The sequence below is a fragment of the Solanum pennellii genome, chromosome 12 (genome assembly GCF_001406875.1).
Source record: "Solanum pennellii chromosome 12, SPENNV200".
Lineage (NCBI taxonomy): Eukaryota > Viridiplantae > Streptophyta > Magnoliopsida > Solanales > Solanaceae > Solanum > Solanum pennellii.
Window position 1 is genome coordinate 4,093,192 of NC_028648.1, and position 26,577 is coordinate 4,119,768.

The following is a 26,577-nucleotide window of genomic DNA, read 5'->3' on the forward strand; positions in this document are numbered from 1 at the left end:
TTTGAGTAACACAAAAAAGTGCTTATACGAATTTAGTTTTAAGGCAAAATGATTAAAAAAAATCGAAGCCAAAAACCAAAAGTCCATCCAAACAGGACCTAAGTGTTCTCAAAGCTATACAACAAACAATGCTTCCTTGAATTTCAAAGAAGATTAATCTGGACCATGTACAATAGGAAAACCTATAAAGAAGAACAGAAGAAAGTTTCTACAAAAAGAAAATAGTATAGTACAAGTTAAAGGCAACGTTTGTTTTTTAATGATCGCGATGTCCGAGTCAACTTGCATACACCGTGACTATTCCATGGGGTACTTGATATCTCCCAACAATATAAATATCAGATAACTCTATCCGCCAAATTTTAAACAGATAGACAAATATCACCTAGTCATGTTTTGACATAGAACAAAACAATGCTTCCTTGAATTTCAAGGAAGATTTGGGGCATATACAAATGGATATATGGACTATCAAAACCTAAAAGAAAAAACTCTCCACCAAAATAAAATAAAATATTACTATAGTACAAGTAAAAGGCAAAAAAAACCTTTTTTCTTCTCCTTTCACATCAACCAACTCCAACGAGCGTGTGTTTGATCCTTCAAAAGTAGTGCATTTTTCGGAGAATCTGGCACGGCAACATACCCTCCAATCCTATATGACTATATCCACTTTAACTTTTCATTAGTCTATGTCTATTTACGTGCTGTGGTTTATGCTTTAACCCATTTTGCCTGTCCATTACTTGCATGAAAATTGCAAAAGACTAAAAGGTGTCTTAAGTTTCTTCAGAAAAAATATGTGGACATGATTCCCATTTACCAGTTTCTCTAGCTTCCCAGTATCCTCCTCTATACTGATATGTATCACTACCTTTTGGTTTTCTAAACCACCTTGGTTTCCACCCTTTTTCCTGCATCTGTGATGCCTGCAATGACAACAACTCGTTACACGAAAACTTCACTCATCCGCGAAGAGAGCAAAAAATGAACTATACTTTTCAAGAATGTGTATGATACATCTAATGAGATTATTCATGAAACTAGCTAAAGTTACCTGACGTTGCCTCTGCTCTAGCCGTAACTTCTCTGAGTTAGCAACTTCATATTCTCCGTTTTCAAGAAATCTTTGATCAGGTCTAAGCCTTGAATCTGTTGGAGGCAACTTTTCCTGTTTGCATAAACCGCGAAAGAAGAGTGTAAACAGATTTTGCATAAACCAGAAGTATCGGTTACATAGAGGACTATCAATTATAGGTACCTCAAGATCAGGAGAGAGCTCATTAAGTGTGATGGCGAAACGTGTAAAGTTATACTTTGTCTGAAAATTTGCTTGTTTGCTTTGCTTCCAAAGCAAATACGCCATATCTTGTCCTAAATCCATCGATACATTAGAGTAATTCAAACTTTCATCCCATTTCCCAAACACAGTTGCTGCTGTTTTTCCACTATTATCTTGTACAACTCCATGTACCTATAGTAAGTAGGTGTAATTAAACACCGATAATGTGGAATACAAACACCGATATAATGTGGAGGTACACGTACCTGGTGTGGATTTCTATTCATAATCGATTGCTTCTTAAATTTAAGCTTGCAAGAGTAGCCACCACTTCCTTGGATATGCATCGTACCAAAGTGATCACAATAGACTTTCCCTATAACGAGGTTGTAGATGGACGTTGTTACCTGATATAGTATAAGTTAAAACATTTCAGCAAGCATGATATATAGATACAAGTAGTCGTTTGCATTACTTGTCGATCCATTACATTACACTTACTTTGCTCCATTGGAATACTTCTCCATCATCGAACTCTAAGTTAAGGACACCAACTGGATCAAGTTGAATCGATGGACCCCAAAATTTGCTTTTTAAATTGGTATCCCCCCACATCTTCCAGCCGCGGCCTTCACAGTAGCATGCAAGAATCAAGGGATGATGACTTACCTATGTCAATAGGTTTAAAAGATAAGCATTTTACTGTTGTTTCGTTGAGAAAAAGGAAGTATGAGATCGATTGAACTAGTACCTTCTCCGAGATGAAACGTAGTCCCTTGTCTGGGTAATTGGCTTCATATGTCTCACCTAATAACGGATTAAATGGCTTGAACTTTCTACCTTCTGTGCAAGCATATCCCGATACAGCAAATGCTGCAACATTAAGCATCCTCATAAGGCTATTTCCCTACAAAAAAAAAATAGTGTTTGAAGCAATCACATCTCAAATAGCTAAAGTGGAAAACATTGATTCCAAAGGACTAAGTTCTACTGGAAAAGGAAAATGCAGAACGTTCACACAACTCGTTGGAAATGCTAACCGTTCTCCCCCATTCATATGCTTGATCAAGAAGGTAAGAGTACTCAAAATCTTCGAAACACTTCTGCAAAGAAGAGAGGGGTTCATTGAAGTAGACAGGAAGACAAACTCTAGTTAGATCTTTCCCGATGTTATCTTTGATCATCGACCAAAGGCTTATTCCCTTTTCCTCATTAACGGGGTCAGGCAATTTCTCTCTTCGCTCTATGTAAGGGTAGTCACATTCGACAAATCTCATAAAAGAACTAAGGCCATCTTCAGATGGCTGAACCTCCCCATTATCTGAATCAAAAGATGAGCTTTCATCATAACAATTGGCGGTTTTTAAGGAACACGTAGAAAGACAATCTAGAGCATCAAAAAACAAGTTATCAGTGTGAACATCATCATCAGTCTCCTCCTGCCTATAATGCTCTTCGTTCGATCTGCTTGTGTTTCCTCCTGCAAAATTTAGCAAGTTATGGTTGCAATGAACTTATGAAACAATATTTCACCTATCATGACTTAATCGTCTAAACCATATTCTTATACTACCAATTTAAATCACTTCTTATGGACTCGTTGAGAATGATTCTGATCTAGTTCATGACCTAATAGAAGTAAAGAACACTCTAGTGGGATCTTCACGGACAGAAAAAGATTGCAATCAGTTTGATAACGATCAAGTAACATTGCTTCTTCTCATGACTAGCTCACATATTCAAGTTTTCAAACATTTGCACTAACGAAAACAGAGAAAAGAAGAAGAACAGTATAACGATAGCTCTAGTTTTATGAAAACTTCATGACATTAACCTTTCATACCGCTCTCTCGAGTTCCAACCTTGCAATTATTGTTCATTCTAGGGTTATGAACAAAATCACTTGTTATAAATGCCTTCTTTGCTGCAAACAATCCTTCCAACCATATTAACCTATCATCCTTAGACTCTGCCCTCAATTGCAGCTTCTTCTTCCCAGTAATTATCAAAAACCTTCGATCGTCTGAACAACTTCCCATTACTGTTGAATCCTATATAGATAGTATTGTTAAAGATAATATCCAACCCAAAATCAAAATCAAAATCAATCTTACAAAGCATTTTCTCATACAACTTATCTACACATACAACACTAAAAGTTACGTATCAAGGACAGTGTGATGCACAAAACATCCCGCATTCATGCAGGGGGTCTAGGGAAGGGACGCATTCCAAGATTTGTAATGTAGACAACATATTCTAATATTCTTCATATATGTCAAACGTCTTTATTTCTTTCTTAAACTCTGTGCTTATTCGAACACCCTAAAAAAATTAAGGATTCATATCCAAATAAGATTTTTCGACCCTTGTATATACATAATATCATTATAAATTAGATACCTTGAGGTGGATTTCACGTAATGGTTTACGAGACAAGAATTGGGAAGACGGAGTTGTTTTACATGTGTTGATGAAACGAAATGATTTCTTCCCTATGACAGTGAAGCCATTCTGTGTTTCGGAATTAAAAACTTTTCCGTTGATTTTATAGTAGAAAAGTACACCGTCATAAAGAACAAACCAACGAGGCCTCCATCCTCTACCAAAATTTGCCCATTTGTATAAAATTCCACAAATTCCATTGTCCAAATTATTACTATTGTTGTTATGTAGTTTGGATGAACGTTTTCCGAGAGGATGATGACGTACCACCACCGTGTTCTTGTCAGCCACGGCGGTGATACAACACAAAAAATGCATTAGTTTTCGCATTAATCAAAAGTTCAAAGGAAAAATTCAAGAGATGAAGAAAAATGATCAATTTATTCAAACTTGTTCTTTTGCCGGGAAAATAGGAGGTTTTTAAATAATGAACGATGAGGAGTAATTAATTATTAATGGTACCAATAAGTTTAGTGTTTATAATTTTGATGTTTGGATCAATGTAATTGACTAAAAGATACATATCGTTACTTTGTATCAATATATAACGAAGAACTCTGTTCATTTAATTCAATTTGTTGTAGTGTGTTACTCTTTTATTTTACAGAGTTATAATATATATGTAACGTGGCGGCATCAACTGATATTTATATTTTTCAATTTTAGGTGTGAATAAATAAAAAAATAAACTTATATGATGTTGAATAAGTAGGTTCACATGTATTACGTAATGTCCAGCAAATCAACTCGAATGTATCTCATGCAAATTGTTGCACATAGGACGCTATGTACACGTTAAATTTTATACGAAATTAAATAACTATTTATAGACACTAAAATTGAAAGACATAGAGGTTAGCTGAGAGCAAATTAAGTATCTATTTATGTACATTCATGATTACTACGAAGATTAGGGGCAATTATCCCTATATAAGAAGAATAAAGGACCATAAAAGCTGAAAATACAAAATAAAGTACCAAATAATACTTTTCAAAAACTTCATAGGTGGAAAAAGTTAGAAAGAAAATAAAAAAATCTCGTTGCCCTAGTTTGTCACAATAAACCCCAGCCACCCCCACAATTTTCTCAAATTAACACCAATTGTGTTTGAAAAAGTAACCTTTTTGATCTTCTCTCTCGCTTGATCTTCTCTAAGGTATCTTCAAAAACTCGTAATTTTTGAAATTTTAGTGCTATTGAATCTGAATTTTTGTGATTCAAGCTTGAGCGAGCTTGAATTTTTTCTTATTTGATTTTGTTGATTGAAGTTACTGATCAATATATATTGTTGAAAATTTGGATCTGTGCAATTTCATTATATGTCCAGTTGATTTGATATATTTCTATTGGATCTAGATATGAAATTGGATTGTTTTTCACTGTTTGTTAAAGGAATTGCTAAAATTGAATGAGGAAGATATAGATTCGTTCTTGGAGATTTATCAATAGTTGCGTGGAATTTATATGTCGATGTTTGATTAATAAAATTGAGTTTTTTTTGTATGATGAATATTGTGAATAGGTGATTTTTGGTGCTTATAGTCCTTGCATGGTGTCGATTTTAAGATTTCTAAGTATTGGAGTTTTAACAGTATAATTTATTCTATGTTCAGTTAATGTAGTGTATTTTTATTGGATCTAGATAAGAAAGTGGATAAATTTTCACTCATTGAAAGAGGAAGATGTAGGTTCGTTCGGAAGATTAATCTATAATTGCATGAAATCTATATTCGAGAAGTTTTATTAACAAAAAAGTTTATGTTATCAGTATAATAAGTAGGTGATTTTGGTGCTTATGGTCCTCATATATCGTCTATTAGAACTTCCATGTATTGAGTTTAACAGTATTATATGTTTTGGTTCTGGTATTTTGAAGTTGGTGTCTTGGTATATATTATGTACTCCATATTGTTATGCTTCAATATGTAAATATTAATTCTTTTAACGCTTTGGTGGTGCTTTTTAAATTTTATACAGTTCCTTTTTTTGTGTTCTCTGCAGTTATTATTTAGTTTCATGCATATAAAATTCTGTCTCGCTCCCTGCAATTTATAGCACTGAATATGAATGATAGAAGCATATAACCACCTTATAATGTTCAATGGGTGGGAATGAGGTAACTGTGGTTGAATTTGCTAGCTTAAAATTGGTGAAGTTTTCTGTTCACGTAATTGTTGTATATTACTGTTTTCATAGGTGTATTTGTTTCGAATTGATGTCATACTTAGGTTACTTTATCTCTTGTGAAATTAGGCCGTTTTAAAGGATGACATTTCTCAATGATCATCATAAGATTTGATACTGGTTTTGCAAGTGGGAAGTCCGGTTGTTTCATGACCTACTTTAGTTCATATGCCTACACCTTGGAAGAAGTGATTTTTGATTTTCCGATGTTGTATTTCATAATCTAGCAATAGACTGACTTGCAACTTCCGCAGATCTATTGTATAACTAAAACCTTATTAAAAAGGTACTCTTATATATTGGTGTTACTAGAACTTGATTTGAGCTTTCTGAATATGTTATTCTCTGCCCCAGGGATTGTTGTTTACAGTTATGTATTTATCCTAATTTTTGAAGTGAAAATGTGATTCTTTTCAACAAAATCTGTATGTAAGCATGCCTTGTGATTACTGATTCCTTGAGTTGTGATTTGATACAAAGGAGAAATATGTTGAGCTTGTGAATCCTTTTCACACCGGTTCTCTGATATACAGTAATATAAATACTCCTGTGTCTTTGCTAACTTGTAGGGTGTGTATAGATGTTACAAGTGTTTGGTTTGTTTTTAATACTTGATATCTTTTAGTTTCTTGAAGAAAGAAACTGTTCTACCTTAGTTTATTATGTATTCTTCTTGTTCCGGAGTTTGCTTATGTTTACTATCAATCTAATGATTTTCCGTTTGAACTGTAGTTCCGTAACAATGTCGGATGGTCAGGAGAGCGATAAGAACATTGAGATATGGAAGATTAAGAAACTTATCAAGGCACTTGAAGCTGCTAGAGGCAATGGCACCAGTATGATTTCACTTATCATGCCTCCACGTGATCAGGTATCTCGTGTTACCAAGATGCTTGGAGATGAGTTTGGAACTGCATCAAATATTAAGAGCAGAGTGAATCGACAATCTGTTCTTGGTGCAATCACATCTGCTCAGCAGAGGCTTAAACTCTACAACAAGGTTCCACCAAATGGGCTTGTTCTTTACACTGGAACAATTGTGACTGATGATGGGAAAGAGAAGAAAGTTACTATTGATTTTGAGCCATTCAAGCCCATTAATGCATCACTCTATCTTTGTGACAACAAATTCCACACTGAAGCCCTGAATGAACTTTTGGAATCTGATGACAAATTTGGATTTATAGTGATGGATGGGAATGGGACTCTTTTTGGGACATTGAGTGGCAACACGCGTGAGGTCCTTCATAAGTTTAGTGTTGATTTGCCCAAGAAACACGGAAGAGGAGGACAATCAGCCTTGCGTTTTGCTCGTCTCCGAATGGAGAAACGACACAACTACGTGAGGAAGACAGCTGAGCTTGCAACTCAATTTTATATAAATCCTGCCACCAGTCAGCCCAATGTCTCCGGCCTGATACTCGCTGGTTCTGCTGACTTCAAAACAGAGCTCAGTCAATCTGATATGTTTGATCCTCGTCTTCAGGCTAAGATTCTAAATGTGGTTGATGTTTCTTATGGAGGAGAAAATGGTTTCAACCAAGCAATTGAGCTGTCTGCTGAGATCTTAGCGAATGTGAAGTTTATACAAGAGAAGAAATTGATAGGCAAGTACTTTGAGGAGATTAGTCAGGACACTGGGAAATACGTCTTTGGAGTGGATGATACATTAAAAGTTCTGGAAATGGGTGCTATTGAGACACTTATTGTGTGGGAAAATCTGGATATTACTAGGTATGTGCTGAAAAATAGCGGTTCTGGAGAAACAGTTGTCAAACACTTGAACAAGGAGCAGGAGGCTGATCAGAGTAACTTCCGTGATCCTGCTACAAATGCAGAACTAGAGGTTCAGGAAAAATTGTCACTGCTCGAGTGGTTTGCTAATGAGTACAGGAAATTTGGTTGTAGTCTGGAATTTGTCACCAACAAGTCACAAGAGGGATCTCAGTTTTGTCGAGGTTTTGGTGGTATTGGAGGACTCCTCCGTTATCAGCTTGATGTTCGAGCTTTTGATGAGCTTTCTGATGATGGTGAAGTTTACGAAGACTCTGACTAGCAATTACCAACTTCTCAAATACCAGTGCAGAAATTGAGCGGGAAAGCCTGTACTGGTGTGCAAGGGCTGTCGCCTTATTTGTCCGCTCATGTTCTAAGTGAAATATTTCTAAGAGCTCTTAAGGTAAGTCAATTTTCATTATTCTAATCGCGTTTATTCCTCCTATGTATAATGGTCTGTAAAGCTTGTTTCTAATATGTATTAACCAGATGGATGATCTGCACGAACCTAAATTGGCATCAATTTCACCATTCGCGTGTTGAATCGCGATGAGTTCCAGAGTGATTCGGGCTGTTGAAAGAATGAAGAACCAGATCAAAAGCAGTGTGGCAGCTATATTTTCCATTGAAGATGGAGATCATCAAAAACTTATGGAGGAGTGATGCATCCTCTGGACTTTGAATTACCATTTTCTCCTATGCTAAATTAAAATTTAATTTTATATCATATTTTATTTATGTAAGGTAGAATTAAAAGTCCAACCTTAGTTAATTATGTCATTGCAAATTCCTTAAGTTTTTATTAATTAATGCAATTTTTATTCATCTAAAATAAATCTTTTCTTTCTTACTCAAAAAGTTAGAATGAACTCTATATATATTATAGATCAAATTTATTTAGATAGTGAAAAGACTGTATGGTCATACGTAAGAAATATTTCATAAATCTATGAATTATATATTGTTTTTTCCATTATTTTTAGCTAGCTCTTCGAAGACTATTTATTTATTTACTTAATTTTTGTCATTTTAATTCTAAATATATTAGTTTAATATGTCCTTAGATATTTAACCATTCGCTATACTATTAAACTGTCAAACTATGTTATATATAGGTAAAAGTTTATTAGGTAAAAATGTTATAAATCTAACTAAACTAAATTGAAAAAGAAAACAAATATTCAATTGCTACTTGAAGACAAGAAATTAAAGTAGATACAAAGTTATTTTTTATGAATTGTCTTTTTTTATACTATCTCGTTCATGTTTTATTGTCATGATTTCTATTTTTAGAGTCAAACTATAATAACTTTGACTAATATTTTAAGATATATTTTTTCATCATATTGATATGAATAAAATTGTAATTTATAGTACTTTCTTATAGTTTTTTTATATCTAAATTTCTTGTTGAAAATATCGAATTAATATAATCTAATTTAACTTTAAAAATTAGTCAAATTGATTTCTGAAAAACACAAAATGACAAATAAAAATGGATGGAGAGAGTATATATTTATTTTAATATTTGACCTTTCAAAATTTTTTGTGACCTACTAAATTTGAGGCTGAATAGAGTTTATTAATTGTATTTGAAGGTTCAATAATCCTAAATTTATATTTGGTAATCTTGAAACTTCAAAAGAAGTGATGTTATTTGTGTGGAAATAATGTGTATCCTCAATTCCCAGGAAACTCGAGAAAAAAAAAGATGCCTTCAATCATGTAGAAACAATGAATATTGTTCACTAGATCGTCATGAACGGTGTTAAAAAAATTTGAGATTATTAGGAGTTGGTCAGACATATTTTAAAAAAATAATGAATCAATACTCTCGAAAAGTTTAGATAATTCTGAATTCTTATTTTGTAAATCTACAAGAAAAATGACATTAATCCTATCGAGACAATAATATCGCTTATTGATCATCATGAATGGAGTTGATAAGCCATATTTTAAAAAATATACATATGTGCATTAATACACACAACAAAAAACATAGATGATCATGAATTCTTGTTTGATTTTTGGTCAATCATTTTGGTATTTGTTTTCTGAAAAAAAAATCATGTTTGGTTAGCGTAATTGTTTTGAAAAATATTATTAAATAGATTTCCTCTAGAACTTTCATACGTATATAAAGTAAGGGAAAAAATCTCAAAACTTTCCTTAAATCTGACCATCCGAAATGGATCCAAATCTGAGATCCAACTTCCGACTTTGAATCGAGATACAAATTTTAACCTTCCAACCTCGATTCAAGACCACTTGATTTTTATGAAAATATTTTCTAAGAAAATATAAAAAATATTTTTTCGTCGTACGAAATATAATAAAACTTGTCATCTTTAGTCCATTGGAATTACCTTTTTTCTCCATATCAAATGCACATAAAATCAAATATTTTACTCTGCCCTTTACTTAATTCATTTTTTATCTGCTCATATTCGACTCGACCGTCTCATTCCATTATAACACATTTATACCATTATAGAATTGTCAAAATCACTATACCGAATCTTTAGCAAACCCAAAAATATTTATGTCTATTTTTTTGGCCTCTTGACTTATGATCCTATAATAATAATTATAATAACAATAATAATAGCATGATTTTCTTTTTCCCTCATCTTTGTTAACTTAATTACCCACTCAATCACCGGAGTATATTCCGGTCACCGGACGGCGATCGGTAACCATCTCCTCTATACTTGTATTATTTGTGTTCATACATATATTGTATAATCACATTTATATCTATTTTTTGGTAAATGCGTTATATTCATGATCATTCATAATGATTTTCCAATTAATGAATCATATATAAATATTTATTATTTTTTTGTCATTTTCTCCTTTTTAGTAATTTCTATAGATCAGAGACGGATGCAAGATTTAATTCAATAAGTTCTAAACACTGATCATTCCACTTGTGAAATTAAATAATGCATGGATTCAAAATTTTATACTTAGTAGTAAAATTTTAATTAGTCATTTTGTAATGCACATGTATTTTCCTTGTTAAAAAAATACTGAATTCAGCTGAACGTATTAAATATAGGCCCCCATTGGCCTCAGCATGAGCTGTTGAATAGTTTGTTTTATCAATCTTTTGATCAATTTGAGATCACTTAATTGTTGTAAATAATCACATTTTTTTCCATGAAAGTGAAAAAATTTGTTGAGGTTATGAAAATGGTTAATCAAATCCCATTAATATAATCATACTTAACAATATATAGCTTTCTATTAGCAGTGACGGATCCAGTATTTTCATTAAGGGAGTTTAAACTTGGAACCTAGTGATTTCTTTTAACCTCTAAACCACTAAACATTGCGTTCATGCGATTCAAAATCTATATATATACAGTATAATTTTTTGTCGAGGGAGCTCAGGTGAAGACTCTCTGTATCTGCCCCTGCCTATTAGCATACTAGATTTTGTTAACTACTCGTAGAATATTGTTAGTGATTTGACGTTCTATAATAAAACGAATCCAGGATGTGTTATGTGAAATTTGTTGCAGGAAATATAGTATGTTGTAGGGGGTTCCGATTACTTCATATATATATATATATGGCGAGAAAAGCGTTTGGTGCTTTAAAGGACTCCACAATGGTTGGGATGGCGAAGGTTAACAGTGAGTACAAGGTGAAGTATTTATTCGAATTCTACTCTTAATATTGAGTTACTGGAAGTCCGAAATCATTAGTTAAGAATACATGTTATGTTCTTTTTTTCAGAAACTTGATGTTGCTATACTCAAAGCCACTAATCATATCGAGGTAATGCCAAAGGAGAAGCACGTACAAAGTAAGTTCAGTTTTCTCAATCGTTTTAGTGGTCTCACCAGCATGTGGCTGAGTCAAGCCCTGATGAAATTAGTGTTGTTTATGGAAAATTTGGACTATGTTATTTTGTTTTCCGACTTATATGATGTGCACAAACATGTTTTTTTCCAGTGTTATATAAGTTCACTTCTCCTTTTTGCAGCTTTTTTCAATGCGATATCATGCAACAGACCTCGAGCAGATGTTGGCTATTGCTTACATACTCTTGCCAAGAGGCTCGCCAAAACACATACTTGGCAAGTATGATCCAATGACTTCTTTTACTTCAATTAACGCGTTTTACTTCTTTTTAGTTTTTTCTCTTTAAGTTATAAAATCAGATAGGACTACTTATAATATCGTCCTCTCTGTGGTTGAAAGGTTCATTTTCTTTTCTTCAGGTTGCGCTAAAAGCTTTAGTTGTTATTCATCGTGCTATGAGGGAAGTTGATATATCATTTCTTCAAGAGCTTATTAACTATAGTGCTCATCGAGGCCACTTGTTAAACCTAACACATTTCAAGGATGATTCGAGTGCAAATGGTACATATATCACCTCTATTGGCTTATCATATGCAAAAAGTTACAACTAGCTAAAATGTGTTAAACTAACCATGTGTATACGTCTAATTTTTGATCGATTGTGAAGCATGGGGCTATTCTACATGGATTCGTTCATATGCTTTATATCTCGAAGAATACCTTGATTGCTACTGCTTGGTGAAATTTGATTTTCAGAGAGAACGAAAGGTATTCTATTTCACCTTGTTGACGCCATATATTAAGTAACTCTTTAACTTTAAACATGGTCTTTCTGCGCTAGAAATGTCATGTTATGAGCACAAATTATAGCGAAATGTACTTTTGATATGTCAATGATCAGTTTTGTTTTTTTTTTCGAACGAACAAATCATTTGTTGTTGATACTGAACAGAGAATGAAGGAACTAAACACTCCAACCTTGATAGAGACAGTACCTTGTTTACAGAAACTGCTCTCTCGTCTGTTCGATTGCCAGGTGATGAATCGATCAATTACTGAATAACCGATTCATTTGTTTTACTTTAAGAGGGATAATGACTACTGTCATATTTTCAGCCAAAGGGAGCAGCTCAATATAACTTCTTGATTCAGCATGCCCTTTCGATTGTAAGTAATTATCGAATGTCCTTTCACTATATGTATATACAACTAAGTTTATTCGATATAGAAGCTTTTTTCACATTCAAATATCAACTTTTGCTTAACACAGGTTGCAGCAGAAAGTGCAAGTCTATATGTAGCAATTGCTGATGGAATGCTTAACTTAGTAGACAAGGTACAATATAACAATCCCCGTGTTTGATTCTATTATCGAATCTATTTGTAATATAAAAAAGCAACACTGATCGACTTATAACCTTGTATAGTTTTTTGAGATGCAACGTCATGATGCAGTTAGAGCACTTGAAATTTATCGAAGGGCAGGAGATCAGGTATGTGCATTTTCCTTTGTATATATCGACTCGTTGTGCATGGTTTGTTTTGATACTTGGAAATGTGTGTGATATGCAGGCAGTAAAGCTATCCGAGTTCTTTGAGATATGTAGGAACCTTGATTTTGGACGAGGGCAGAAGTACGTTAAGATAGAAAAGGTAATCCATTTTGACATTGTTCTTTTATACATTCTGGTGCCGGTTTCTCATTTCAAGTTTCAAGTCACTTACAGATTTGTGTGCTTGTTTGATAACGTTATAGCCCCCGGAATCATTCATATTAGCGATGGAAGAGTACTTGACGGATGCACCAAAACCTCTTATGCTTACATGGAAGCCGGTATGTTGTTAGAAATGAGTGTGATCTTATATAGTTGAACCTACAGAACTCGTTCTTCTCTGTTTACTATTAATGCTATTTTTCCTTTTCGTTATATCAACAGGACGACGATGACCAGAATACCAAGGTTATTGCTGTTCGGGGGTCAAAACTAGAGGCTGATGAAGAGCAAGAAACTGAAGTAGAGACGAAAGAAGAGAGTAACGTGGAGACTCCAGCCCCGCCTCTCATTCCTGATCTTTTAGTAAGAACCTTCTTAACTCCTAAATAAGAAAAATGAAATGATATTTCACAATGATTACGCGTAGCTAATAACGAATATCTATAGTCTTTTGATGAACCAAGTGAAGATCAATCAATTGCACCAGAAGATAACAACAACGCGTTAGCTTTAGTTATTAGTACACCAGGTATACTGTTCTTTCTTTTCATCTTGTTTCAAACTAGACGAGTCTACGTTCTAAGCTTTGTTCACAAAATGATGCATCACGTTATGTGTAGATGAGTTATCGAATTCTTTGAGCAATTCAGATCAGAGTACTCAACCTACAGGCTGGGAGTTAGAACTCGTTACAGCATCAACGGGGGCATCCATAGATCATAATAATCTGGTTAGCCTTATTACCAAACTGTTTATGTGCTCGTGGCAACGACTATAACGTTAAGAGTTTGAAAACTATGTGTGTCCTGTTTTCAGATACAGGGTGGAGTACTAGATAGATCAAAGTTGGATAATCTATATGAAACAGCATTGGCAAGACAGAACATTGTAAATGAGCCTTACAATAGGGAAGTTTCGTCTAATCCGTTCGAGGTAGCTGATAATACTACACAAGATGCATTTTATAGCTCTGGAACAAATGATGCACAAATGGCTGCTATGGCTCATTACCATGACTATGGTGTTTTCATGCAACAACAAGCTGCTAATATGTCTCAATCACACGAATCGTTCATCGGACAACACGAGACCTTGATGATGCAGCAACAAATGGCTATTGTGTCTCTTCAACAACAGAATATGATTCAACAACATGAAGCAATACAAATTCAAGAAAATATAGTAGGTGATGTGCCTCAACTACTATTAGAAGGACCAGCAGCATTGGTTAACAATAATGACAAAAATCCATTTGGGAATCCTTTTAGTGATCAAGATGTTACAAATTATAATAATCCTTCTCAGGATCAATCTCATGTCTCTCAAAATCAAAACTCACACTCTAGCTTAGTTTAAACTCATTTTTCCAAAAAAATAAATAAATTATGGAACTTATTAATGCATGCAATTTGTACCCGAGATGGATTCAGGATTTAAAGTTTACAGATTCATAGAACGATCTCAAAAATTTCATAGTCAAGTATTTATAAATAGTTTATGGATTTCTTAATTCTTTTATTTTAATGATCCTGATTTTCGGGTCAGCTTTTGTGTACCTCGATTAATCCCGTAGAATATCTGTCATCTCCCCCAACACCAAGTATCAGGTAAACTACATAGTATGATTGTAGAAGTATTCAACTAAATGTTGTAACTAAAAACTCTCCATTTCCAAAAAAGAGTAAACAAAATTTCTCAAGAAAAAACAAAAGATAAAGTGATATTTTATCACGAGAAATTACATAAATATAATAGAAAACTTTAAACGAAACAGAAAGTAAATAAATAAAGAAGGCATAATATATATATTAGATCCTAAATTTGGCTTTAAATTTTAACTTTGATCTCCAATTTTCAAAGTGCACAAACAAGCACTTTAACTATCCAACCTTTTAATAAATAAACACGCGAGTCCTACCTGGCAAAACGCGTGATGTGCACGTATTTTGCACGAGTTAGAAATAATTTTTGAGGCCCAAAACGGTTAAAAAAATGTTGAAATGACAACTCTATCCTTAATGAATCCATTTTACGTATATTTTTATATTTCAAATTAAAATCTCATTCTTTTTTTTTCAAAATTTTGAAATTGACTTGTAGAATATTTGATTAGTTGGCTGTCATTGAGTGATTCACTGATACAGATTGGACCGTTTGCATTTCACTCTCTTTGGTTTTAAAAATCGCGTGTTTATTTACTTTAAAAAACTTTTAGTGACAATATTTTGGGAATTTGTGCCGACTTTGTCGCCATTAAAGGTCAAGTTCTTTTGTAGTGATCTTAGTTGGTAGCGCTTAACTGAAGGGATTAGTCTCATGTGGCATGTCACATCACTAAAAAATTGGGGTGTTAACTCTTGAGGGTATTTGTGGTCTCCTAAATAACAACAAGGTATTTTGATCCCAAATGTAATGGAGGGTATAAGTGATCTAGTTCGCATAGTTAAGGGACAATTTTGATCCTTTACCGTTTATTTAAAGATAGAATAATTTAAATACATGTTTGTGCACTATGAAAATTGAATGTCAAAGTTAAAATTTAAAATTAAATTTAGTATCCAATATATTTATATAAAAACTTAATACTCATTTTAAACCGACAAACGCTAGATCCCATGCCCTATAAATAACAATCAAACAAAGCATTTAATTAAAAAAAAAAAAAAGATTGTTCCTCCTCTCTCCATGTGCATCTCTAGACTCTTTTTTTGGTGCAATGTATGAAAAAAAGAAAGTGAATGATCAAGTTTATTTTTTTAAAAATAACAATGTGAATATTATATTAGTTTTGCTATCTCAACTTATATGATAGTTTTACTTTAAGAATTAAATTTAATTAATAATCTACTCATACGAATTTAAATTTTAAATAAAAATATAAAAAATAAATCAAGATATCCTCGTAAAATCTTCAAATTTTCTAAAAAATAAATATATAAATCAGAATAAATGTATATTTACCTTCATTTTTCTACTATATTAAATTTCATTTATCTGTCTTATTAATTAAAAAAAATAAATATGGTGGGTCCAATCCAGCGGAACTGCAATTAGAAGAGTCACATGGTATTGGGCCCCACTATTAACCCGTAGCCGTATTTCACGCCTTTACTCAGCCGTCCTTCTCGATGGACCTTAGCTGTCTGCTATTCTTCTTTGGGCAACTTTCACATATAGCAAACAAAAAATTCATATTTATATGCTATAGCAAACTTTGTATAATTGCGCTCCATAGCAAACATAAAAACTGTATAATTCGCCATACATATACAAGTGTATAATTCGCTGGCCTAAACTGTATAATTCGCTGGTCTATTTCGCTGCAATTGTATAATTAGTTTTGCATACAGTTGAATCGAATTAAAATGTATGTATATTGCATAATTATAAGTGTATAGCAAGAAGATATATGTTTTTCTCGCTTTATACAAAACAGAAACAGAAATTATACACTTCTGTATATAAAGCGAGAGAGGCGAGAATGGGAGAGTGGCGAGCGAGACTTCTGGGAGAGAGACGCCTGGCAAATTTTTGCCAACGTTTGCTATGGAGAACAACTAAATCAAACCCTAGCTATTCCATTTAATTTAGGTTATTAGTTTGCTATTATATACAATTTTCCCTTCTTTTTTATACTCGATGTCATATTAAAATTCGATTAAATTAAATTCGTATAACATATAATTTTATATAAAAAATAATTTTACTTTTTATAAAAAATATTTGTCATCAAAATATATAAATTCATTCAACTCAAATATCAAATATCTAGTATCCAATGTTTGGAAATAAATACTCACTTTATATTATCAAGACTTTTTTATCTATAAATTTATTTAAAAGAGAATCAAAATTATAATATAGAGTCGTTTAAATTCAAATTTAATTAAATTTTGATATAAATATTAAAATCAAATATAAAGCATACTCACTAATATATGCTCCCACACATGTGCTTTTATTTAACATATAATTTTTTTTTAAAAAAAGGTGCAAATACCATTGAAAGAATGAGCAATTTTTTTATTTTCTTTAATCTCCTTTTACAAGAAAAGCAAGTAATAACAACAATAATGCTCTAACATGGAAGGAGGAGTCACTCCTCCTTCCCACAAGAAAAGAATAATATTCTTTTTCTTTTTTTTCTTCCTCTTCTTTTTGCTTTTTTCGCGATAACATAAAATCTAAAAATTCTAAAAATAATTAAATAAAAAAAAATTATTCTTTCATAGACTTTTCTTGACTATAACCATAATAGGAGAGATACCACCTAACGAATTTCCCCAACCCGGTTTGCAAATTGGTTGTCGGTTTATACCCGAGTTCCTTTTGGGCCAAACTAATATTCGCATGGGTAAACGGAACGTCGCCGTTTCCAGGCATATCCAATACATGTTTTTTAGCTTTTACTTTCAAATGCTTCTCTAACATTGCAACCATCATCGGTACCGTAACGGGCGAAGTATTACCCAAATTAAATATCCGAAACATAGCCGGGGCCCGTTTTTTCCCACCCGACCCGGTACTCTTCCCTGCTGTATCAAGTGACCCAACACACCCTTTCACAATATCATCTATGTACGTAAAATCACGTGCTAAATCAACTCGATTCTTACCTCGATAAATTGTTATTGATTTACCTTGTAAGATATTCCGGGTAAACGAAAAATAAGCCATATCGGGTCTTCCCCATGGTCCATAAACAGTAAAAAATCTCAACCCGGTTATTGATAACCCGTAAATGTGATTATAAGTATGTGTAATTTCTTCACCAGCTTTCTTCGTTGCTGCATATAACGAAGCGGGTTGATCCGTTCGATCCGATTCAGAAAACGGTACCTTTTCGTTTAACCCGTAAACTGAGCTCGAGCTTGCCCAAACAATGGCGGGTTGAGGATTTGCATTTTTACAAGCTTCGAGAAGAGTAACAAGCCCAGCGATATTACTATGAACATAAGATTTGGGATTTTCCATGGCGTAACGAACACCGGCCTGTGCAGCTAAATGCATTACATGCGTAAACGCTACGATATCGAATAGCTTTGATATCAGATGCACATCGTTAATATCTCCTTCAATGAGGTACACATTTTGCAAATTCAACAGATTTTTTCGAGCTTTTTTCAACGAAGGGTCATAGTAATTGTTGAAATTATCAATTCCGACGACACCGTCTCCACGTTTTTTCAATGCGATTGAAACGTGAGATCCGACGAAACCGGCGGCACCGGTGACGAGTACGGACATGCCGTTAACACGGTGGATTTGGGCGGAATCACGAACTTGTTTCTCCCAATGAAGACTACCCCATGTGGAGGAGAGATACCGGGTACCGGAGTTTATGAAGGATTGAAAACTCAAATACGACGCCGTTAAAGCTAATAAAAACAATGCCCATAAAAACATTGTACTTGTTGAAGCGAAACACCGGTGGAATTGCCGGTTGCCGGAGTAATACGTTTTGTCTTTGAATTTTCCTGGTGTTGATGGAATAAATTCTTCTTCTAATCCTCTCATTTTAATTTTTTTTTTCAAATCGAAGAAAATAATTTTTTCCTCTTTTGAAATAAGATAGAAGAAATTGTTACAATATTTAGATGTTATTGATATAAGATAAAAATGGTATTTAATATCTGCACAGAAATGGAGGATTATATATAGGACAGAGCATATACAAATAGAGCTTCGAATAAACGCGTGAACGCGTAAAAAGAAATGATGATTTTTGAAGAGAGAGAAAGGACAGCTAAATGGCACACAGTGTAAATTTAGGAAAGTGGAGAGGATAGAGAAAGAAAGGGATGGGTTAAAATAGAAAATGTAAAAGATAATTAGTTATAAGTTTGTATATATTTTCTTTTTTAGTAGATAGTAATTATATTGAGATTATTATATACGTATTAGTTATTTTATTTTCTATGCTCATTTCTTCGTTAATGAGAGGAATATTGAAAATGTTTCTGAATTTGCTGTATTTGTTTTTCAATCATTGACAATTTTGAGAACAAATTACTACTTGACTAACTAAACATAGACACATTATCGATCTGTCACATTACATAGTTAGTGATCTCAAATTTTTATAAGATGATGAAACTCTTAACTAGTTTTTGACAATAGATTTTCAAATATTCTGAAATTCACCATATGTGTTGGCTATATTATTTGAAAAATATATTTCACTTTTTTAGAAAAATGTGATTTATATCCATAAGTTTTAAAAACTATCAAAATTAGCCATAAGTTTGTATTATAAGTCTATTCGATCTTCGTTGTAACAAATAACAAAGAGTGTCCATGATACTAGAGCAATGTGATAGTTTGGAGTGAATGGAACAAGCATTATTCCATATATCATCTTTGTCATCATTTTCGTCAACAATCATATCATCAATTTCATATTCAAAAATATTTCATAACCACTTTGGTGTTTACGTAAAAAAAATTATGTAATTAAATGCAAACACTACAATAGAGAGTGTTTTTGTAAAAAGATAAAAGTTTGATGTAAAATTTTAATTTTCAAAAGATCTCTGCCAAGTAACGACAAATTATATAGCCAAACACTATTTGTCAAATTTCTCCCTAAATATTGTTTGAAAAATCTATGATCAAACAGGTCCTTAATAAAAAGTTGACAGAGGTGTTGAAAATATCTATAAATCTGGTGAGGATTAAAGGGTGTATTTCATTTATGTTGCAAAAATCATGTTGTACTTAAGTACAGTCAGTCAAGTAATAGAGGGTATTTCTAAGATTGTTTAAGAATAAAACTACTAATTCACACTAAAATTAAGAGTGTTTCCAATAATTTTCTATTAACTTTATACACCAATAACTTACCTTCTAATTAACTATCAAATATAATATTACTTATAAGAAATTAAGTGCTTGCATGTATATAATTCATATCTAAGTCAATTACCAAATTACCCTTAATTCAATAATGTTTTACATTTCGGTGGATTTATTTTTTTGGAAATTTTAATTAATATGGAAAAAGATTAGAACATCTAGCACATGTGTGCATAATATATGAAACCAACATACTCGTGACACACTAAGACTTAAAAAAGTACAAATTTCAATTATTTTGATAATAAATTTGTAGCAATGGAATTAAAAGTGTAGAATGTTTACTTAATAAGTAAATAATGTGTGATTATTTCATATTATTCTCCCTAGGAAAGATAATAATACAACTAAAGAGACATTACTATAGTTGGACCACGTTAGAAAGTTAGTGTACACTTATTCTTATAATTTATAAAAATAAAATAATATTATTAGGACCCTAAGTTTGGTAAGTACATGCTTTAATTAAGCTAATTTTGCAGCTTGCACGTCGTAATAAAATATTTTATTGTAATTTTTCTTGATAACTATGCTTAGAGATGGTTCTATGAAGGTCCCAACTAGAATAATTTAAAAATGTGTAACAAATAGGTAGACTGTTAAGTGAGTTTTTATGTACCTCGATTAATTTAATATGATACCTATTATTTTTTATCAGTAATAAGTACCCGGTATCTCAACTAGCACTCCAAGCAAGTATTTAAAATCAATATCATCAATTTATGAAGTAAAATCAAAATTATTCCTTCATCTTAGTTTATGTGACATTTTTCGTATTTCGAGATTTAAGCAAGTTTATTTTTACTGTAGATTTTTTATATATCTTTTAATTATTTTGAATTGTCAATTATTGCGACTTATAACAATTTTTATGTAGTTTACAAATATATAAATTTTATTTTTAAAAAGTGTGAAGATTTCACACAAAGATTTTTGATCAAATTTAATTTATTTAACTTTCAAAAAATAAAAATTATCACATAAATTAAGACAGATAGAATATTAAATTCAACTCTTTGATGAGATGACTAACTTATATTGGCCATCCATTTGGATATTCTAGAGTGTTCCGTGGAACATTCAGTCTTAATTAATCAATTAATTAATAAATTATAATTTCGTTGTCATGTGAATAATCAATTTCTTCTATAATGAAGGATTGAGATCCCAATCTTCAATGGTTGGCATAGTATTTATTTAACTAATTAAATAAAAGAAAGATTAAGCATAAGCTAAGGTTGATCAATGTCATGAATTGAAATTAGTTAGGTATAGTGTCTTTTTGACCAATCCAGCACATTCTCTGTTACGATTGTCTAGGCAGAAGCTATTAAATTTACGTAAATTTAAAAATAATACATATTGATCGATCGTTTAGTTTCTAGTAGAGTATTATATAAAATAACAACACTTAGCTAAAGAAAGAATATATAAACACAAACCTAAAGAAAGAATATATAAACACAAACCAAACTTATATTCATCTATTGATTTAAACAAAATATAATACACAAGTGATGACAATACAAATTAACTAACACAAGGGACACATTACGTACTATATATATATAGGACTTCATGCAGTCTATTCTTTATTTTTTTTTTCATTTCAAATTAAAGTAGTATAAGCTATTATTTATTTTTTCTAATGTAATATTTAGTTACCATTTCCTTCACCATAGCTACATGATATCCTTACGTATCTAGGACTATTAATTACCGGAACCGGAACCAGCTCTTGATCCAGCATATGAGCCTGCTTCTGAGCCTCCCTCACTTGATCCACCTCGATTACCAGAACCAGAACCAGCTCTTGATCCAGCATATGAGCCTGCTTCTGAACCTGCACCACCATTACCTGAGGAAGTTGAACCTGAGCTTGAGCTTGAACTAGAACTTGAACTTGATCTTGACCCTGAACCTGAACCTGCTCCTGCACCGGACCCTGAACCACTTCCACCTCCTAAGCCCAACCCTACCCCAGCACCGACACCCACTCCTACACCACCACCCAAATCTAGGCCCAAATCTTTACGTGCCACCCGACCCTCTGAGACCATAACAAGAGTTGACAAAACAAGCAAAGCAAGAAAGCCTAAAGCCTTAACCCTAGCCATACTTAAAACACTAATAAAAGTAGTAAAACTCAACAAAAGTCAAATATTATTCCTCTATTTAGCAAGTTTTGCTTGATTTCTTGTTGTGGTGAAACATGATAACTTGTAAAGCTATTTATAGTTTTTGATGCTAGGGTTTCAATTTGGTTGGTAAACATGACAATTTAGTGGTAGTGGGGGACAATTGTGCATTATTAAAAATGGGCTAGACTAAAGTTTGTGGATGAGAAATTAAAATCATGCAATTTAAGAAAGTGTTTATTATTATTTTTTTGGACTTGTCATATGATAACCCATGTTATGAAGAAATTGCATCGACCCACGTACTGGCCATTCCACTACCATAGTGGAATAGTTATAAAATACACTAATTATACATTTTTAAGGTGGACAATAATACAACACACAAAAAGAAGAGACATGTGAATAAGGAATTGATAGAAAAGAGACACGTATAACCACAAAGAAATTATCAAAAAACGGAGGCTTATTTAGGATTTCGGTTAAATAAACTTAATCAATTTGATTTTTTGATTCTTAATATGAACTATTAAATTTTAAAAGTTATAGAACCAACATGTATAATACTATTAGTTTTAAATTTAAATACACAAATTTGATTTGATTACATAAAATAATTATAGTGCCTTAATGTCGCACACTTGAAAATTTTGTATTACTGGTGTTACTGAAAAAGACAAGATATATTTTAGATAGTCATCACCATATTATTATATGATACTTTGAACATAATTTAAATATTCTTTTAAAAATATGACACTACTATATATGATCTAAAAATGAGAGCATGAATTCACGTGAACCACGACATACGAAAACAACAATAAATATAATATTAGAACGTATGATAATTAATTAAACATCAAGATATATATATAATTCTGTTTTTGCAACAAACTAATAAAGAAATATAAAAAAACAAACTAATAAAGAACTAGCTAAACTAATAAAAAATTATCAAAAACAAATTAAACACTAAAGCTAACTTTTAAGAGTACTAATTTTCTCCAAATTTAGGGAGGATTTCCTCGATTAAGTATTGAGCAGCCTTGTCATAAGTAGATTCACTTGGATGAATACTATCAAAAAATACGAATCGTGATGGATTTGAACATACGTAAGATAGCTCGGTGCAAAAAGGTCCTGCTTCAAGTAATCCAGTTCCGCAACACCCTACCTTTGTTTCCTTAAATCCTGTTACAATTTATAATATATTTCAAATATTCAAATATATTATTATATGTGACTCTAGTATTTTATTAGACTTAACGTTTTAAATAAAATGACATATTTTTTTGAAATATGGCCCAAAACATGCATATCATCAATATTTTTGGAATTGAACTTCAAAAAACACATTTAACCAGAATCTTCAAGAATTTAAAAAACAACAATAAAGTGTTTTCAATTTTTTCACTCCAAATCAAACACAAATTCAATTTTCAGTATCACTTTGAAAACAAAATCTTTTTTATGTTTAGATAACTAAATATAGACTAGCACCACTATATATTTAAGATAAATAAAATAGGTTAAAGATAAAATAAATTAGGGTTATATATATATATATACTAAAAAACTAATAATTAATTATTAATTGAAAAGAGTACTTACCATGTAATCGAGGGTTGTGGATAAGTTCAGATATCAAATTATATGTGTCAGCATATAATATTTTGCTTCCAGGAAGATGTGATTGTAATTGAATTAATAAATCCTGAAGTTTTTGGTTATAAATTTCAGCATCAGAATTCTCTTCATTTATGCAACTTCTAAAAAATGGAGATTTTGCTGTAATTTGCATTGGAAGACAACCAATTGGTGGCAATCCATTTACTATAATATTACGACATCCAAGATAATATAACTCCTGAAAAATAAAAAAAAATAAAAAAATATCACACGTTAGAATAATTAAAAAATATTGGTATATCACTTTTTTGTCCATTTTTGACGTATATGTAACAAATTCAGAAATTTTATTAAGACTGTTCAAGATTTAGTATAGATATATTTGATGCATATATAACGAATTTAAAAATTACGTTACTGTCCAAGATTTAGTATATATATATATATATGAAAATAAATTTTTCTACGAAAAAAATTGTTAATATCCTGAGTTTTCTGTAGCTACGCCACGATAGGCAAAGGGACAAAAAAAAGGACTTGAGTGACATTAGAAATTAACTAGATAGGCTAAGGGATCACGAATGTGCATAGTAAAGAGTGATATATGGATGAATAATGTATAATTCAGTAAATAAAAATTTCTTTTTTTTCAAACAAATTTTAAAAAGTAGGACAAAAAATTTTTAAAAATTTATTTATATGTAAGTCAATTCATAGCTTTTTCTTAATATATATATCTTCGACCTATGAATGATGGTAAAATACAAATGTAGTATCACTCCACCAACTTCATAATGAACTATTGACTCTTATATCAGTTGATATGTTAAGAAAAAGTCGACACATAAGAAATTAGTTAACAAACAGATGAACGATAAAAGAATTTATTTAGCTACGAATGAACTATAGATTAGAGTAAGTAGTATTAACCTTGATAAAGCTTTGGAGTTTGTCAAGTAGAAAGTCTTGGTAGCCATTCAATGAGAATTGAAGTCTTCTATTAGGTAAATCATAAAAATTAAATATCAAATCATTAGTCCCAGCACTAAGAATAACCAAAGCCCCATTCACAATTCTTTCAACTTCACTACTATTTCCTCCAACAATATCTTTAATATTACTCAAATATTCCTTAAAATATTCTAACTCTTCCTTCATAGATATAACTCCAGAAATTTTACTTGTTAGTTCATCAAATCCTGTTCCTCCTGATGCAAAACAAACTCCACTAAGCAAATCGTCTTTCGACAAATCGCGTTGTAAGTAAGGAGGAACACCATTTTTTTTTAGACCTAATGAAATGGATAACATGTCTGGGACTAATTTTCCATTAGAAAATCTTCCTGTTGGGATATGGTTAGTGAAATCTTGACCATATGGTAAATGATTGCCTTTGGCTATAGTATCAATATGGTTATTATTTCCAGTGTCAACTGATGAATCACCAAATACTAAAATGGATGTGAATTTGGGAATATTATTATTGGATTGGCTAGTTACTATTATGTTACCATAACATAATATCATGAAAAAGAAGAAGCAAGTTTTAAATGCCATTGTGTGATATGCCAATTAAAAAAAAAAGTTGAAGTTTAACGCTAGGAATATGCATTTTTATAGTTGTAAGTTTGTATACGTAGAGTTTTAGTAGGAGTCTGTAAGACGAGTTCTGTTTCAGTTAGGGTTGTTAGTTCAGATAGGAGTAAACTATTGGGATATTTAGGAAGAGATTAAGATATGATTGGACTGTTTCAGTTAGGGTTTTTATTTCAGATAGGAGTAAACTATTAGGGATATTCACGAAGAGATTAAGATATGATAGGACTGTACTGTTTTATCCAGGATAAATATATGTGTACCTAAATTGTTGCAAATAAAGTTTTTAATGTATATTTATGTATTTATTTATTTTTTTTTGTAAAAGAAGATATTTATAATTTTGTATATTGCTACCTCATATTTTTTTTGAGAATTCTAGGCCATACACGATGTGTTAGCTAGCTTCTAAAATTCTGAATAAAATCTTGAAACTAGATAAAAATGAAAAAATATCGACTATTTTTTTAGTGTGAAAACTGCATTTGCTTCTCTAACTTTATGTGGCAAATTTTGGCATTTCTCTACACATTTTTTTTATCGATATTTTCACATTGATACGATATTTGTGAGTTTAACTAATATTCACTGACGATGTATAAAAGAAATTTTAACCATTAGGTCATCTTTGTAGATTATAGCACGTAAATTATCTAAGTATCTTTATAATTACAATTTTATATATTTGAGTGATTTGATAATGTAAAAAAAAACTTTATTTATTTATACATAAATTAAACTCGTTATCTATTCATAGATCATTTGTTTTTTATTAAATAAAAAAGATAAATTAGACAAAATGATCATTCTATTAAATTCCTTTAATCCTAAAATAGTACAATTATCATTTAATATTTGGCCATTCGACTCTAGTATTTTTAACAAATTAACATCCTAAGCCCAAGTGTAACTATTTGACAATGGTGCCATTTCTTAACAAGGATTGAAATCTCAACACATAAAATAGGGATACAAAAATTCGAAATTTTGGAGACTTTTTTTTTATAGAAGATTATAGTCTATATCTTACATAAATGCAATTTTACACCATCACTTAGAAATATACTCCTTTGCGGAGAAATACGTGTGTATTAGGGTTTCTTGTCTGGTAATTGAGACAAAAGAAATTATAGCTCCGTT

The 26,577-nt window shown here is 31.7% G+C and overlaps 6 protein-coding genes across 9 annotated transcripts; 2 read left to right on the top strand and 4 right to left on the bottom strand.

Moving 5' to 3' along the window:
- Nucleotides 1-319: 319 nt before the first annotated feature.
- On the bottom strand, nucleotides 320-4,070 carry LOC107005943 (oxysterol-binding protein-related protein 1C-like). Of its 3 annotated transcripts, none has more exons than XM_027913437.1 (9): nucleotides 3,686-4,070; nucleotides 3,126-3,333; nucleotides 2,323-2,762; nucleotides 2,034-2,189; nucleotides 1,784-1,951; nucleotides 1,549-1,689; nucleotides 1,262-1,474; nucleotides 1,058-1,171; nucleotides 320-929 (listed from the first exon to the last, which is right to left on the bottom strand). In XM_027913437.1, the coding sequence occupies exons 1-9, from the start codon at nucleotides 4,055-4,057 to the stop codon at nucleotides 780-782; spliced, it is 1,962 nt and encodes a 653-aa protein (XP_027769238.1). In that variant the 5' UTR covers nucleotides 4,058-4,070; the 3' UTR covers nucleotides 320-779. The 3 variants fall into 3 exon arrangements, with proteins under 3 accessions (XP_027769238.1, XP_015060074.1, XP_027769239.1); XM_015204588.2 differs by having other exon boundaries at nucleotides 3,117-3,333; XM_027913438.1 differs by having other exon boundaries at nucleotides 3,117-3,323; nucleotides 3,686-3,772.
- Nucleotides 4,071-4,731: 661 nt separating this feature from the next.
- On the top strand, nucleotides 4,732-8,468 carry LOC107007518 (eukaryotic peptide chain release factor subunit 1-3). Of its 2 annotated transcripts, none has more exons than XM_015206164.2 (3): nucleotides 4,732-4,884; nucleotides 6,645-8,091; nucleotides 8,178-8,468. In XM_015206164.2, exon 2 carries the CDS (start codon nucleotides 6,655-6,657, stop codon nucleotides 7,966-7,968), a length of 1,314 nt encoding a protein of 437 aa, XP_015061650.1. In that variant the 5' UTR covers nucleotides 4,732-4,884; nucleotides 6,645-6,654; the 3' UTR covers nucleotides 7,969-8,091; nucleotides 8,178-8,468. The 2 variants fall into 2 exon arrangements, with proteins under 2 accessions (XP_015061650.1, XP_027769462.1); XM_027913661.1 differs by lacking the exon at nucleotides 4,732-4,884 and adding an exon at nucleotides 5,722-5,844.
- Nucleotides 8,469-10,301: 1,833 nt separating this feature from the next.
- Nucleotides 10,302-14,669, top strand: LOC107005944 (putative clathrin assembly protein At5g35200). Its single transcript, XM_015204589.2, has 16 exons — nucleotides 10,302-10,380; nucleotides 11,216-11,340; nucleotides 11,433-11,502; nucleotides 11,683-11,780; nucleotides 11,921-12,062; nucleotides 12,169-12,269; nucleotides 12,454-12,537; nucleotides 12,618-12,668; nucleotides 12,772-12,837; nucleotides 12,929-12,994; nucleotides 13,074-13,154; nucleotides 13,258-13,335; nucleotides 13,439-13,579; nucleotides 13,664-13,745; nucleotides 13,837-13,946; nucleotides 14,033-14,669. Exons 2-16 carry the CDS (start codon nucleotides 11,266-11,268, stop codon nucleotides 14,570-14,572), a joined length of 1,785 nt encoding a protein of 594 aa, XP_015060075.1. The 5' UTR covers nucleotides 10,302-10,380; nucleotides 11,216-11,265; the 3' UTR covers nucleotides 14,573-14,669.
- Nucleotides 14,670-17,218: 2,549 nt separating this feature from the next.
- On the bottom strand, nucleotides 17,219-18,966 carry LOC107005177 (UDP-glucuronate 4-epimerase 1-like). The gene has a single exon (XM_015203701.2). The coding sequence runs from the start codon at nucleotides 18,731-18,733 to the stop codon at nucleotides 17,435-17,437; it is 1,299 nt and encodes a 432-aa protein (XP_015059187.1). The 5' UTR covers nucleotides 18,734-18,966; the 3' UTR covers nucleotides 17,219-17,434.
- Nucleotides 18,967-21,527: 2,561 nt separating this feature from the next.
- Nucleotides 21,528-22,290, bottom strand: LOC107006641 (glycine-rich protein DOT1-like). The gene has a single exon (XM_015205157.2). It carries the CDS (start codon nucleotides 22,186-22,188, stop codon nucleotides 21,784-21,786), a length of 405 nt encoding a protein of 134 aa, XP_015060643.1. The 5' UTR covers nucleotides 22,189-22,290; the 3' UTR covers nucleotides 21,528-21,783.
- Nucleotides 22,291-23,151: 861 nt separating this feature from the next.
- On the bottom strand, nucleotides 23,152-25,400 carry LOC107005945 (GDSL esterase/lipase At2g31550-like). The gene is made up of 3 exons (XM_015204590.2): nucleotides 24,772-25,400; nucleotides 23,824-24,079; nucleotides 23,152-23,403 (listed from the first exon to the last, which is right to left on the bottom strand). The coding sequence occupies exons 1-3, from the start codon at nucleotides 25,396-25,398 to the stop codon at nucleotides 23,207-23,209; spliced, it is 1,080 nt and encodes a 359-aa protein (XP_015060076.1). The 5' UTR covers nucleotides 25,399-25,400; the 3' UTR covers nucleotides 23,152-23,206.
- Nucleotides 25,401-26,577: the final 1,177 nt, after the last annotated feature.

Excerpts from the sequence above, each read along its gene's own strand:
- LOC107005943 (XM_015204588.2), bottom strand. The coding sequence starts at position 4,057 with ATGCGAAAACTAATGCATTTTTTGTGTTGTATCACCGCCGTGGCTGAC. Across the intron at positions 2,763-3,116 it reads TCGAGAGAGCGGTATGAAAG|GAGGAAACACAAGCAGATCG; the intron begins GTTAATGTCATG and ends TAAATTTTGCAG. Across the intron at positions 1,690-1,783 it reads AAGTATTCCAATGGAGCAAA|GTAACAACGTCCATCTACAA; the intron begins GTAAGTGTAATG and ends ATACTATATCAG.
- LOC107005944 (XM_015204589.2), top strand. The coding sequence starts at position 11,266 with ATGGCGAGAAAAGCGTTTGGTGCTTTAAAGGACTCCACAATGGTTGGG. Across the intron at positions 12,538-12,617 it reads CTCGTCTGTTCGATTGCCAG|CCAAAGGGAGCAGCTCAATA; the intron begins GTGATGAATCGA and ends TCATATTTTCAG. Across the intron at positions 12,838-12,928 it reads TGCTTAACTTAGTAGACAAG|TTTTTTGAGATGCAACGTCA; the intron begins GTACAATATAAC and ends AACCTTGTATAG.
- LOC107005177 (XM_015203701.2), bottom strand. The coding sequence starts at position 18,733 with ATGAGAGGATTAGAAGAAGAATTTATTCCATCAACACCAGGAAAATTC.
- LOC107006641 (XM_015205157.2), bottom strand. The coding sequence starts at position 22,188 with ATGGCTAGGGTTAAGGCTTTAGGCTTTCTTGCTTTGCTTGTTTTGTCA.
- LOC107005945 (XM_015204590.2), bottom strand. The coding sequence starts at position 25,398 with ATGGCATTTAAAACTTGCTTCTTCTTTTTCATGATATTATGTTATGGT. Across the intron at positions 24,080-24,771 it reads AACTCCAAAGCTTTATCAAG|GAGTTATATTATCTTGGATG; the intron begins GTTAATACTACT and ends TTTATTTTTCAG. Across the intron at positions 23,404-23,823 it reads CCACAACCCTCGATTACATG|GATTTAAGGAAACAAAGGTA; the intron begins GTAAGTACTCTT and ends AAATTGTAACAG.